This window comes from Nematocida minor (genome assembly GCF_024244105.1).
Source record: "Nematocida minor strain JUm1510 chromosome Unknown 7867, whole genome shotgun sequence".
NCBI classification, from domain to species: Eukaryota; Fungi; Microsporidia; genus Nematocida; species Nematocida minor.
The window spans coordinates 1-12,758 of NW_026250346.1; the positions used below are offsets into that span (position 1 = coordinate 1).

The 12,758-nt window shown below is 38.9% G+C and overlaps 5 protein-coding genes across 5 annotated transcripts; 3 read left to right on the plus strand and 2 right to left on the minus strand.

The window, feature by feature from the left end:
- Positions 1 to 208: 208 nt before the first annotated feature.
- Positions 209 to 1,306, plus strand: NEMIN01_2355 (uncharacterized protein; the record flags this gene model as incomplete). Its single annotated transcript, XM_051478297.1, has 1 exon — positions 209 to 1,306. One exon carries the CDS (start codon positions 209 to 211, stop codon positions 1,304 to 1,306), a length of 1,098 nt encoding a protein of 365 aa, XP_051334257.1.
- A 209-nt stretch (positions 1,307 to 1,515) lies between these two features.
- Positions 1,516 to 4,824, plus strand: NEMIN01_2356 (uncharacterized protein; the record flags this gene model as incomplete). The annotated part of the gene is made up of 1 exon (XM_051478298.1): positions 1,516 to 4,824. The coding sequence occupies one exon, from the start codon at positions 1,516 to 1,518 to the stop codon at positions 4,822 to 4,824; it is 3,309 nt and encodes a 1,102-aa protein (XP_051334258.1).
- A 523-nt stretch (positions 4,825 to 5,347) lies between these two features.
- NEMIN01_2357 (uncharacterized protein) lies at positions 5,348 to 8,089 on the minus strand (the record flags this gene model as incomplete). Its single annotated transcript, XM_051478299.1, has 1 exon — positions 5,348 to 8,089. The coding sequence occupies one exon, from the start codon at positions 8,087 to 8,089 to the stop codon at positions 5,348 to 5,350; it is 2,742 nt and encodes a 913-aa protein (XP_051334259.1).
- Positions 8,090 to 8,383: 294 nt separating this feature from the next.
- Positions 8,384 to 11,002, minus strand: NEMIN01_2358 (uncharacterized protein; the record flags this gene model as incomplete). The annotated part of the gene is made up of 1 exon (XM_051478300.1): positions 8,384 to 11,002. The coding sequence occupies one exon, from the start codon at positions 11,000 to 11,002 to the stop codon at positions 8,384 to 8,386; it is 2,619 nt and encodes an 872-aa protein (XP_051334260.1).
- A 404-nt stretch (positions 11,003 to 11,406) lies between these two features.
- Positions 11,407 to 12,758, plus strand: NEMIN01_2359 (uncharacterized protein; the record flags this gene model as incomplete). The annotated part of the gene is made up of 1 exon (XM_051478301.1): positions 11,407 to 12,758. A coding segment is annotated over one exon (1,352 nt), but the record flags the coding sequence as incomplete, so codon positions are not given.

Below are 12,758 nucleotides of genomic sequence, written 5' to 3' on the forward strand. Positions count from 1 at the left end.
CTAATCACTGGACAGATAAACTGATCAATGGAATGCTTGATTTAATGCAAGGATGATCCAATAGACAGTAGAAATCACTGCTTGATGCGCTAACTGGACACTTCTACAGAGCTCTTCGAATAGACTCAAGAACAAAGGTACCAATCATCTAGCTGATGAACAACTCATAAGCTTAAATACTTCTGCAATTAAAATCTTTATAACAAGAATGAAAGAGGTAAAACTGAAGATAAAACTAGAAGAAATACGAAAAGCATGCGAACTTGCCATACAAAGAGCAACCATCAAAGGTGCTAGTGGAAAAGACAATGTGGATATACTAAAGCGTATATTTGACAGGAATATAGAAATTGAAGGCCCGTGCACTGATAAAGAAAGAGAAGGCATTGAAAACACAATTAAAAACAATGCATGTCTATACTTTACATACAATACATATGGAACAAGAATTATGGATTATGTAAGTAGTGCATTAGAGTCCAAAGATGAATTATCAATTAGATATTGGTATATCTCTTTGTTTAATGAAATTATAAAGCCAAACTTACTTATATACAGTCCAGAGCACGGAATACACATACAGGTTGACAAGAGCAGAGCGTTAGATAATATAGGCATAGCTAGTAGTAATCCTGATCTAAGCACTCGAGAATACACTCTGCAGCTTGATGATGCAAAGCTTCTGAGCTTAGAAAGCACACTTCACGTTACTGACAAAAGCCTGGAAAGAGAGTCTCTCCTATACATTGCTGAGTCAATAGCCTCAATGAAACTGGATGTTTTAAAAAAATATTCATCAGAAAAAGCACAGTACTCTGTCAATAGACTATACACTAAAAAATACGAAAATACTTCTGTGCCATTGGTAGACTACGGACTGAATCTTATCCACGAAAAGTATCATGAGGTCAAAGAGTTAGTTGAGGAAATTAAAGGCTTAGAATATGACGATGGTATATTACTAGTAGATACAAAACTTGAAAAAATATTTACTAAAGAAGAAGATGTTGAATTAGTCCTTTCCGTCATTAGCAATATAGAAAGAATAAAAAATGAAAAGACTACGCAAAAAGGTATAATTGACACAGTAGAATACATGGCAAACAACACAGAGCTCTTGAAAGAGAGAGAAAACGAACCGAATACTCTGAAGATAAACACAGACCTGAGCAATTTTAAAGAAGACTATATAGTAAAGACGGGCTTAAAAAACATAGTGTTTGAAAAAAAAGATAAAATATCTAAAGAAATAGAAGGAAAAAAAGAAAATCTAGAAGTAAGGAAAAAAAACATGAACAAGCAATAAGAGAGGGAAAGAGCAAAGAAGAGGTCGAAATTTTAGCTCTTTCTGTTAACGAGCTAGCAAATGAAATATATGCACTAGACTGTAATTCCAAGAAAGAAAATTCACAATTTCTTAATATTATTAACAATCTAGAGCATCTATCCGATATAAGTCCAGACCAGAAAAAGCACATAGTCAAAAAGATAGAGGAGTTTGCAGAAGGACAAGGCATGGGAGTAGAAAAGATAGAGGTAGAAATGCCCGAAGAGATGGAAGTAGATGAGCTATCAGATGACAAAGTATCGCATGAAAAAATAGACTTTTCCACAACAAAAACAGCACAAGAAGACATAGCTGAAAATACTACACAAACTATGAAAAAAGTCACGCTGAAGATAAACTTGGAAGGAATTTTAGATGCCTGCCAATCCAGTAAAATTATAAATATTGCAGAAACACCTATTGAATTCTCTCCTGACTTAAACTATTTAAACATACTGGAGAACATACTTGATAGAAACATAGAAATAGAAAGTGCACAGTATAGTGGTGAAGAGAAAAATGCACTTGTAAACATAATTAAGAATAACAGCAAAAGCCATTTTGTATTAAGGGATAGAAACGAAATTGAGATTATAAATGATTTACTAAAATCAATAAAATCAAGAAACGAAGAAAAAATTAAGTATTCTGCTGTCCGTCTACTTAATGATATTATAGTGCCAAATCTGTTTGTATACAATCCAGAACAAGGAATAAATATGCAGATAGACATGAAAAAAGCACCAGAGCGCTTAATCCCAACTGCTAGCAATACTGGCTTAGGCTCTCGAGAATACACGCTAGAGATTGATGACACAAAGTTCACCAACTTAGAAAGCTTGTATTGGTCTTCCTCTGTGAATCTAAGTAGAGAGTTTTTCTCTCGGACACTTAACTTACACTGTTTAGTAGATATGAATGTTTTAAGGAAATACTCATCAGAGAAAAAATACTACACTCTAGACGAGCTGTACAACACTAAACATAAAAAAACTAATTTGCCATTAGCAGACTATGGACTAAATCTTATTTTCGAAAAAATTAATGAAATTAGAGCTTTAGTTAAAGAAATCAAAGCAGCAGAGGCCGCCTCTGACAAAAATGCTCTGAATGAAATTAAAGAGAAAATCAGAAAATCATTCAGCCCTGGTGACTTGGGAATAGCTGTTTCTGTTTACAACAATATTGGATACATTATCCACGAGAAAAAAATACATATGCACATAGTTGAATCGTTGCAATACATAGCGAATAGGGACAAGGCCTTGAAGGAAAAGAATGGACCAAAGACATGGAGGATAAAAACAGACCTGAGTAATTTTTATAAGAACTATGTAGCTAATATCGATTTAAAGAAAATAATAAAGGATAGAATAACCGATTTAGCCAAAGAAAATGATATAAATTGTAGTTCTCGCACCCAAAAAAAGAAAGAATGTAAGGAAAAAGAGGAAAAATTAGAAGAATGGAAGAGGACAAATAAAACAGGCTCAAAAAGCTACGCTCGAATAGAAAGCAAAAAGATGCAAGAGATAGAAAGCCTAAAATATGACATTAACCGTTTAAGAAATGATATAAATCTGCTAGAGTGGAAAACAAAAAAAGAAAAATTACGGCTCAAGAATATTCGTGACATTCAGGACGATTTTAGATGCGTGTCCAAATTAACTTCAGGCCAGAAAAACCATTTGGTCAAAGAGATAGAAGAGCTGGGAGAAATGCATAGCGTAAAAGTAAAAAAGGTCCAAGTGCCAGAAAAAGTTACTGCCCCACACATAAAAGAAGTCAAATTAGTAATAGACCTAGAGGGAATATTAAAAGATTACAATACCATTGGCAGTAAATATAACATGGAAGAACTTCTTAGATCCTATGATTTGTCCCATATCACTATACTAAGGCATGTACTTGATAAAAACATAAGAATAGAAAGCGAGCTGTATAGCGATGAAGAGAAAAAATTCTTGGAAAATGCAATTAAGAAACGTATGTATGAATACTTTATGTACATTGATGAGACAAATGAAAATGGGACTATGTTTGATTTGAAAAAGAGGTTAAGATACAGCAGAAATAATCCAAATTATAACAATACTCCTACTCGTCTGCTTGATGATCTTATGGAACCAAATATATTTATATACAATGCAGAACATGGGATAAATATGCAGTATGACATGGATAAAGCATTAGAGAGCCTAGGGATAGGTGATGTGAACCAGAACTTGGATACTCGAGAGTACACACTGGAGATTGATGACACAAAGTTTACGAACTTAGAAAGCTTGTACTGGTCTGCCTCCATGAGTCTGAGCAGAGAGTTTTTCTGTGTTTCACATAATTTACGTGATTTAGTAGATATGAATATTTTAACAAAATACTCTTCAGAGGAAAAACACTATGCTCTAGAAGAGCTATACAACACTAAATATAAAAAAACTAATGTGTCGTTAGCAGACTATGGGCTAAGTCTTATTTTCGAAAAATTGAGTGAAATTAGAGCTTTAGACAGAAAAATCAAAGCAGCAGAGGCCGCCTCAGACAGTGTTGCTCTGAATGAAATTAAAAAGGAAATCAGTGCTTTGTTCAGCTCTGGTGACTTAGGAATAGCTGTTTCTGTTTACAACAATATTGGATACATTACGTGTGAGAAAGAAATCCACAATTCCTCTATTAAAACATTGGAGTACATAGTAAATAGCGATAAAGTCCTAGAAAAAAAGGACGGACAAAAGATACTGAAGCTAAACACAGACTTAAGCACTTTCTATAAGGATCACATAACTAGCACAGGCTTGGAGAAAATAGTAAATGATACGATATATGAAATAATTAGAGAAAGAGAAGAAAATTCTAGTTCTTGTGCTCAAAAAAAGAAAGAATGCAAGGAAAAAGAGGCAAAATTGGAAGAATGGAAGAGGACAACTAAATCAGATTCGCAGGACTACGATCAAATAGAAGATGAAAAGATAGAAGAGATAGAAAGCCTAAAATGTGATATTAACCGTTTAAACAATGAAAATATATTGTTAACACGGAAATTAAGAAAAGAAAGAATACAACTCAAGAATATTATTAAGGTTAAAAATAGTTTTGAACACTTATCTCTAATAAGCTCAGACCAGAAAAAATACTTGATCGAAAAAATGAAAGAGCTGCTAGAAGCACATGGTGTAAAAATAGTCGTAGATGGAGTAGAAACAGAGCTAAGCAGGCTAAAAATATCTGAGCAATCAGAGGTAAACGATGCGCTTAAAGAGCACCAAGAATTAGAAATGGAGGTAGACGAAGCCCCTGAAGAGAGAGGACTTCTCCTATCAAAGAAAAACCAATCAAAGCTCTTTAAGATAATCTCATTTGGCATTTGTTTAGTGGGCATGTCGAAGCTTGTGTCTGTTTTCTCAAACTACAAAACAAAGAATGCCTCTGACAGTGAAAATGACGAGCAACCTCCAATTAAGAGATTTAGAAGATACGAGCCAGGCAATACTAACTAGTTGGCAACTACAATAAATTATCTCAAGATTATAATCACTTCTTCTGCCACATCTACAGATATCCTCGGGTTATATACTCAAATGTATAGTCCAGCTTGGCTATCTCTTCCATTTTACCTACACCACCACTACATCCACTGTTGGTTTTTCCTTTGAATAACACACCAAGAGTTAATAATAATAAATAAATAAATAAAAGTAAAAAACGAAAGTAAAGTTCTACCTATTCGCATACACTTGCTTTTATTTTATTTTTTATTTTGTTCCAAATAGCAGTCCTTCACACTAAAAATAGACACTAAAATATATGCGAATAAATAGACACTAAAATATATGCGAATAAACAGATGCATGTAGCACCAATCACGCAACTTCATTCTTCTGAGAAATTAAAGAGTTAAACCAGACTAATAAACTGCTAACCTATTAGCTGCTCTGATCCTTCACTCGACCATTAAACCAATAGAAAGCCAATAATACACGCTAATTCAATCAAACTCTATTTATTCACCAAAAGCCCTCTCTATCTGTTGTACCATGTAATTAAGACGTCAAGAATTTCGTTGTGCGCTCCTAGATGGGACTTGCTCTCGTTCACGTTCCGAAACGCTATGAGCTCTGTCTCCTCGTTTGGCCTTTCAGACATTGCATCGCGCAGTTTTTTGCGTCCAAACTTTAGATTTGTCTTGGCATTGCTCTTTGCATTGCTCGCTGCAATCTTCTCTGTTTTTATCTTGGGCGTTTCTTCTAGGTCTCTCAGCGCATCCAGCCTTCTGTCTTCTCTCCTGTACCTCGCTTCTTCTTTTCTTATCCTCTCCATGATTATCTCCTTGTCCATAACACTGCTCTTCTGCTTACCCTTCTGGCTTTTCACAAACCAAGTGTGTATCTTTTCTACCGGGCTTTTCAGTCCACTTTTTCCCACATTTCTGTTCTTCAGCCAAACGCACTGCAGATCGCTGTCCTTGCTGTACTCTCTTGACTCTAGTGCGTCAACAAAAATTTTAAGCTTTCCCGTCTTTCCTCTTTCTCTGAAAGACCTGTCAGGCAGACAGTGCATGTACGCATTTTCATTATTCATCGCGTTCACGTACCACACAACCTCAGCTCTATTACCTGTCTCCGGAGATGCTCTGCACTCCATGATGTAGCAGTCAAGGGTTTCATCCTTTTCATCATCTGGCACTATGCACAGATCGCTGTAATACTTCTGCACATACGAGTACAGGCTCCCTTTGTAGTCGATGTTGTACTCGTACACACTGGCCGTTACATCCTTGAACTCTATTGAGTCTACCTCTTTGTGCTCGCCCTCCTTATTAAAAGGCCCGAGATCCACAGCCGAGCGCATCAGAGGCGCAAGGAACAGAGGAATGTCAATGCTATTTTCATCATGGGGATACAGCGGCCTGATCTCTGCAAACGTAAACTTTGCTTTTTCTGGATCTTCTTCGATGTGATAGAACACTACCTCGTGCCCCACAAACTCTTTCACCGTCTGCTCTCTTTCTTCCTTTTCCTTAATGTACGACCATTTTTTGCTCTGTTTATTTACCCTGAAAGGGTGTATGACATTGGAGCTGTCTTCCACCCCATACAGCGTCTTTACGTACTTTACTATCTCATCAATTGTGTGTATGTAGAGTTTTTCGCCACTGCTAGATACATAAATAGGCATGCACAGTCTTCTGCACCGGTGCCATGTGTTGTCCACGTAGTACACATGGTAGTGCTCTTTAACATCAGATGACACGCCCCACTTGTATATCTCCAGGGAGTGTGCATGTCTGCACTCCTGTATAGAAGACTTGTCTGCTGCCAGCACAAGATTTGCTGTGCATTTAATGTACTTTTGGTGCTTTACAACACACTTCCCCGCCAATATATACTCATTTTCATCGAAAAGTTTTACTCTCTCGTAGAACTCTGCAAGAACAATGTACACTTTCTTGTACATCTCGGAAATCGCAAGCTCTTCTTCTGGTTTCTTCTCGTATATGCTCTCAAGAGTGCTGTGGATGCTTTTGTATATGCTCTCTACTTTTTTACTGTCCTCCATAGCCTCCTCCTTTGCCAGTGTGCGTATGGCCAGCAGGATCTTGTGGCACTGCCCGTTTCTAAACGGTATTTCAGAGATTCTCGTACCCTTTATAAATGCAGTGCTAATGCTGGAAAAGTCTTGCTGGACTTCGGGCAGTGCGAGGATCATGTGCACCGCATAGGCCAGTGCAGAGTACTTCTCATCTATCTCGCTGATTCTGTTCTGGTCTATCACCGTGTAGTAGTTGAGATCGAGGCTCTTTCTGATGTAGATGTCTCCCAAGGTCTCCTTCCACACAGTGGGAGGGAATTCCTTGCTGGCTCTCAGCGGCTTGTGCTTTTCTATGTACGCCAGCATGTCCTCAAACACTCCAGGATAGTACCCCTCAAGAGCCACCAGCATCTTCTTATACTTGCTCTCTTCTCCATCTTTGAGCACCTCCCTCAGCCCGAAAATATCTTTCTGTTTTGTGGCTATGTTTGTAGTTCTGCTCGCGATGAAGTACCACAGGGGATTCTTCTCTATCAGAGAAGCGCCTTTTGCAGAAAAGTTTTCTACTTCTTCTCTGATCATCTCTTGGTAGGGCCTAGCTTCTACCTGCTGCTGCAGATAGTCGTTAAAGTTGGTGTACTCGTATCTGTATATTGTCTGGTGGTGTGTTCTATACCTTTCTCTCCTTTTTGTGGTCAGTCTTGTTTCGTTCCATATCTTCATGCTGGGGCTATTCTCCAGGTTTTTCAGCTCCTTTTTCTTGCTCTTTTGCTCGGGTGGAGAAGTGGGTGTACCTACCTTTCTTTTTCTTCCCATAGACTGCACAGCCCGAGAAATGTCTTGTTCGCTAGACACCCTGCTTATGACAGTCTGTCCTTCTGTTCTCAGCTGCGCTCCAAAAGGCTTGCATCCGCTCTGGATTATATTACGTATCCATTGTTCGGCAAAGGATCGGGATATTTCATTTTTTCTTTCTTGCTGCCTAGGTGCACCAGATACATTGTATGCTGGGTTTGAAGAGCACCCGAGAATAGTGGGCTCTGGCACAGGCTGCAGCACCTGACTGTGCTGGGCTGGTATGCCACTCCTTGCACTCATTTCTTCTATGCATAGGTCTATACTGGTGGATGCCTCTTCGCTAAAGGCGTCTTTACTTCCTCTGCACCTTACGATAAAGAGAATCAGCGCTATGCCTACCGCATTCAGTATTTTCTTTTGTTCCTGATTTTTCATGCTGAAAATACCATTTTTTTATTTATAATTTTCAGTTGGGATTTCTCAGGCATTCTCAGGCTATATTCTCTGCAAAAATACCATTGCATACGCTCTGGCACTCTCTCAGTCCTTCTCTATTGTACACCTCATGGCATTAAATGGTAAGCCACACCGCAGTTCTCGGGTTATTATCTGTACATTTCAATCCTTGGATCATTATTAACAGGACATTGCAGCGATCACTGATGAGGCAAAAGTGAAGAATAAGAGGAAAAAGCTAAAAATATTGTTTATTCGCTGATATCATCTACTCTACACTGAATGATTGTACCGCGTAATTAAAACATCGAGAATCTCGTTGTTTGCTCCCATATTGGACCTGCTCTCGTTCACATTGCGGAACACCATAAACTGCATGCGCATATTTGGCCTTTTCGATATTTTTATGTATAGCTTTTGATATAGACCCATCATTCTTCTTCTTCTGTAGCTTTTTGAAACCGATATCTTCCTGTTTTCTATCTTTATATCTTTCGGAAGCTTGGAGCTGTCCGGGTTTTCTGAGCTGTTTCTTGACTGCTCATCTATCTCCTTCAGGTTTTCTTTTACCTTACTAATCTCTGTTCTGATTATATCTAGGCTCTGCCTATTCAGATATTTATTGCATTCTCTGTTGGGCAGCCACACATGCATTTCATTTGTCTGAACATCCACTTCATTGCTCTGATTTTCTGGCTTTCTATCTTGTGCCCTGCTCCTATCACAGAGCCACATACACTGCAAATCGCTGTCCTTGTTGTACTCTCTTGACTCTAGCACGTCAATAAAATCGTTGAATTTTTCTAAGTTTTCTTCTCCTTTGAAGGAATTGTCAAGTATGCAGTGCGTGTGCTCGTCCACGCTCTCCAGCACTCTCGCATACCACGCAGCCCTGACAGTGCCGTCTTCTTGTCTTTCAGTCTGGCACTCCATGGTGTAGCAGCTGATGCTTTTTCTCCCTTTCTCTTTTGGGAGTATGTATAGATTACTGTAGTACTTGTGTATATCTGAGAACTCGTCTTCCTCGTAATGTGTGTTATACTCGTACACATCGGGTTTTCTCTTTTCAAACTCTATCGAGTCTATCTCCGTGTGTTTATCTCTCTTAATAAAAGGGCCTAGCTTCACTGCATCTCGCACCAGGCGGCTAGTAAGGAACAGCGGGATGCAAATACTTTTTTTCTCGTGCGGATTTAAAGGGTTAAACTGCACAAATCTAAACGCTGTTTCTTTTGGGTCTTCATCAATGCGGTAGAACACCACCTCGTGTTCTTCCAAGTCTTTCATTGTCTGCGCTCTCTCACTTTTATTGATGTATGACCACTCTCTGGTTCCTTTTCTTACTTTGAACGGGTGCACACTGCCTGCCTCTGTTCCATACAGTGCCTTTATATGATCTACTATGTCGTTGATTGTGTGCAGATAGTATTTCTCTCCCCTGTCATCTTCATAAATGGGCATGCACAGTAGTCTGAGATCGTTTGTGGTATTGTCCAAGTAGTGCACATGGTAGTGCTCGCATATATCAGACGACACACTCCACTTGTTGTTCTCAAATGAGCGCTCAGTGCCCAGAACCCTCCTATCTACATTTTTTGATGCTATGTCCGACTTTATCTCGCACTTCACATACTTTTGGTTTTTTATCACGGCCTTCCCCGAGAGAACAGTCTTCTTGCTATCGAAAGGCTCTGCTTCTTCGTAGAAGTTCACAAGGAGTTTGTAAATGTCTGTGTATATATCAACAGCTGTCATTTTAGACAAGCCCTCTGCTCCGTACAGATCTTCAAAGTTGCTGTAGAGATCCGTGTGTATTTTATCCATGTCTGCGTCATCGTTTTTTATTTTTGTGGCCATCTCGCGCAGGAGCAGGAGAATGTTTCTCTTTTTTTTCTTGGTGCGCGGATCCCTTGAAATGTGCAGGCTATATATGGGGTCTTCGTGCAGTATGGAAAAATCTTGGTACACCTCAGGCAGCATCAGAATCATTCTTACGGCCTGCACTATCTCTCTGCAGCTTCTATCGATCTGGCTGATGTCTTTATACTCCTCCATCATGTAGTAGTTCGGCTCGGTGTCTCTGCGAATGTAAATATCCCCCAAGCTCTCCTTCCACTCTTCCAGAGGATTCTCTGTGCTGGTTATCACAGGCCGATGCTTGTTTGCGTACTTTATCATTTCATCAAACACTCCGGGGTAGTACCCCTCCAGACTTTCCAGCTTCTCCCTGTACTCATCGTCTCTCTTATCTTCCGTGTTTTCAAATATCTTCCGCAGCCCCAAAAGAGCTTTGTATTTGGTTTTTGTGAGTGCGGACTCGCATCCAATAAAGTACCACAGTTTGTTGTCCTTGGTCTTTGGAGCAATTAGTGTGCAAAAGTTTTTAATATAGCCTCTAAGTTTCCTTTTATAAGACAGGATGCTCGTATTATTCATTTCCCATGTATCAGAGATATTGACGCTGTATGTTGCCATCTGTTTTGCCTTGTTGCCCCTTCTTTTCCTGTTCCTCAATCTTTCATCGTTCCACAGGCTAATCTTGATTCTTTTCATCTCCTTTATCTCCTCCTTCTCTTGTTTCCTCTTGTCTCGCGGTGTTTGGCTGCCAACTTCTAGTAGCTCTTCATCGTCCACTGCGATATCAAGTTCCTCCTGCGATGCACTGTCCTTTTTTTTCTGTTTTTTATTTTTTGCCACTACAAACTGGTCAGCAAAAGATGAACCTGTAGGGTTGCTTATTTCAACCATTTTTCTTTTTTTTCCTGCCGACACGCTGGCATTACCAATCCCCTCCTCATCAGACACACTGCTGCTTCCTTGGCACACTGCCACAAGAAAAACAAGAATTAGTGCCCTGATAGCTAGTATTTTCCTTAATTTCTGATCTTTCATGCTAAAAAAAATCATTTTTCCATTTATAGCTCTGCCAGGCTCATTATGATACCTGCCTCTCCCAATAGACTATTTTCTGTACGCTGGCTGATGCAAGCGCATTCATCGTGCTAACAACCATAGAATGTAGATCAAGCTCTTGCACTAAACTGTTAAAGAATTTGCAATCCAGTACAGACCTAAGCGTGGCTGCATATAGCTTTGAATAAATGCCCTCAAGCTGCAGCAAGCAGTAGAAGCTCTTAGATATGTTCTGAGAGAGCATCTTTTTATATTTAATGACTTAATTGGATGCTTTTAAAAACCCTGTCAATGGGCTAGAGAATGATAATACCAATAGCCTGTGCATTGACAGCTATTAGCTTTAAATTATTTATACGATGCAAAATTTTCAGGATAGCTCAATGAAAAAAGTTAAGCTGAAAATAAATATAGATAAAGCTGCAGAAGCATGCGAGTCTGCTGATATTAGAGACTGTCTTGATGCAAACATTGCAGATAGCATTAAGCTAAGCTATTTTGCCGTACTAAAGTGCATACTTGACAATATCGAAATAGAAAGCAGCGCGTATACGGATGAAGAAAAAGAAAAGATTCTGGGCATAGTTAAGAATGGGATCTATCAGTACTTTATATACTATGGGTATGGATTGGCAGATATAAGCCATTTACACGACTGTCTGTTGGATACAGAGGATAACCCAACTAAGCCAAATGTTCTCTCTTTGGTCAGCAAAGCCATGGACGCAAATCCATTTATATATGACCCAAAGCACGGAATCTATAGAAACAGTAGGATAAATGAGAATACTAATGAAGAGCTGAGCACCAGAACATATACGCTGAAGATCAAAGATAGAAGCCCTCCTGTGAACTTAGAAGGCCTACTCAAGCTCACCTCAGAGAGCCTCGATAGAGACATCTTCTGCTATGTATCCAATTCAGTAAAGTCAATGGACATGAGCATTCTAAAAAAGTACTCGCCCACAGAGAAATACTACAGTCTCGATGACTTATACAAAAAAAAGTACAAGAGCAGCGAAGTTTCTTTGGTAGACCACGGGCTGAAGTTTATTCACGAGAACTATTACAAAATTGCCAAGCTAATTAGGCTATGCAAAGAAATAGAAGTCATTTCTAACAGGCCAGGGGTTGAAATAGAGAAAGAAATCAGCGAGCTGTTTGGTCTTGAGGACTTAAAAATAGTTGTCTCTATTGGCAACAACATAAAAGAAATCAACTATGAAAAAAGAATACACAACCACATGATTAAAGCTATAGAATACATGGCAGACCACACAAACCACTTGAAAAGAACGAGTGGATCTAACACTCTGAAGATAAAAAGAGATCTGAGTGATTTTTGCCAAAAGTATGTAGATAATATGATGCTGAAAAGGAAAGTGCTTAAAAAGAGAGACAAGCTAGGCAGTGCATTCGACAGGAAGGCCAGAGCGCTCGGTAAGGCGCATGACGAATACAACAGAAAATCTTTGTACATACGAGAATATTTAAAAAGACTGGAGTGCTATAAGAATATTGTAAATCTGTCTGAGAAACGCGAAATTAAAAAGCTACAAAACCACAAAAACTCAATAGAATGGCAGCTAGAGAGAGAAAGCTTGCAGTCCGATAGCATCCGCGAGCTTCAAAATAGCCTCCAGTTTTTGCCCAAAACAAGCCCAGTCCAGCAAGAATACATGTTCAAAAAAATAAAAGAGCTTGGAAAAGAACGGAGCATAGAAGTGATAGAAGA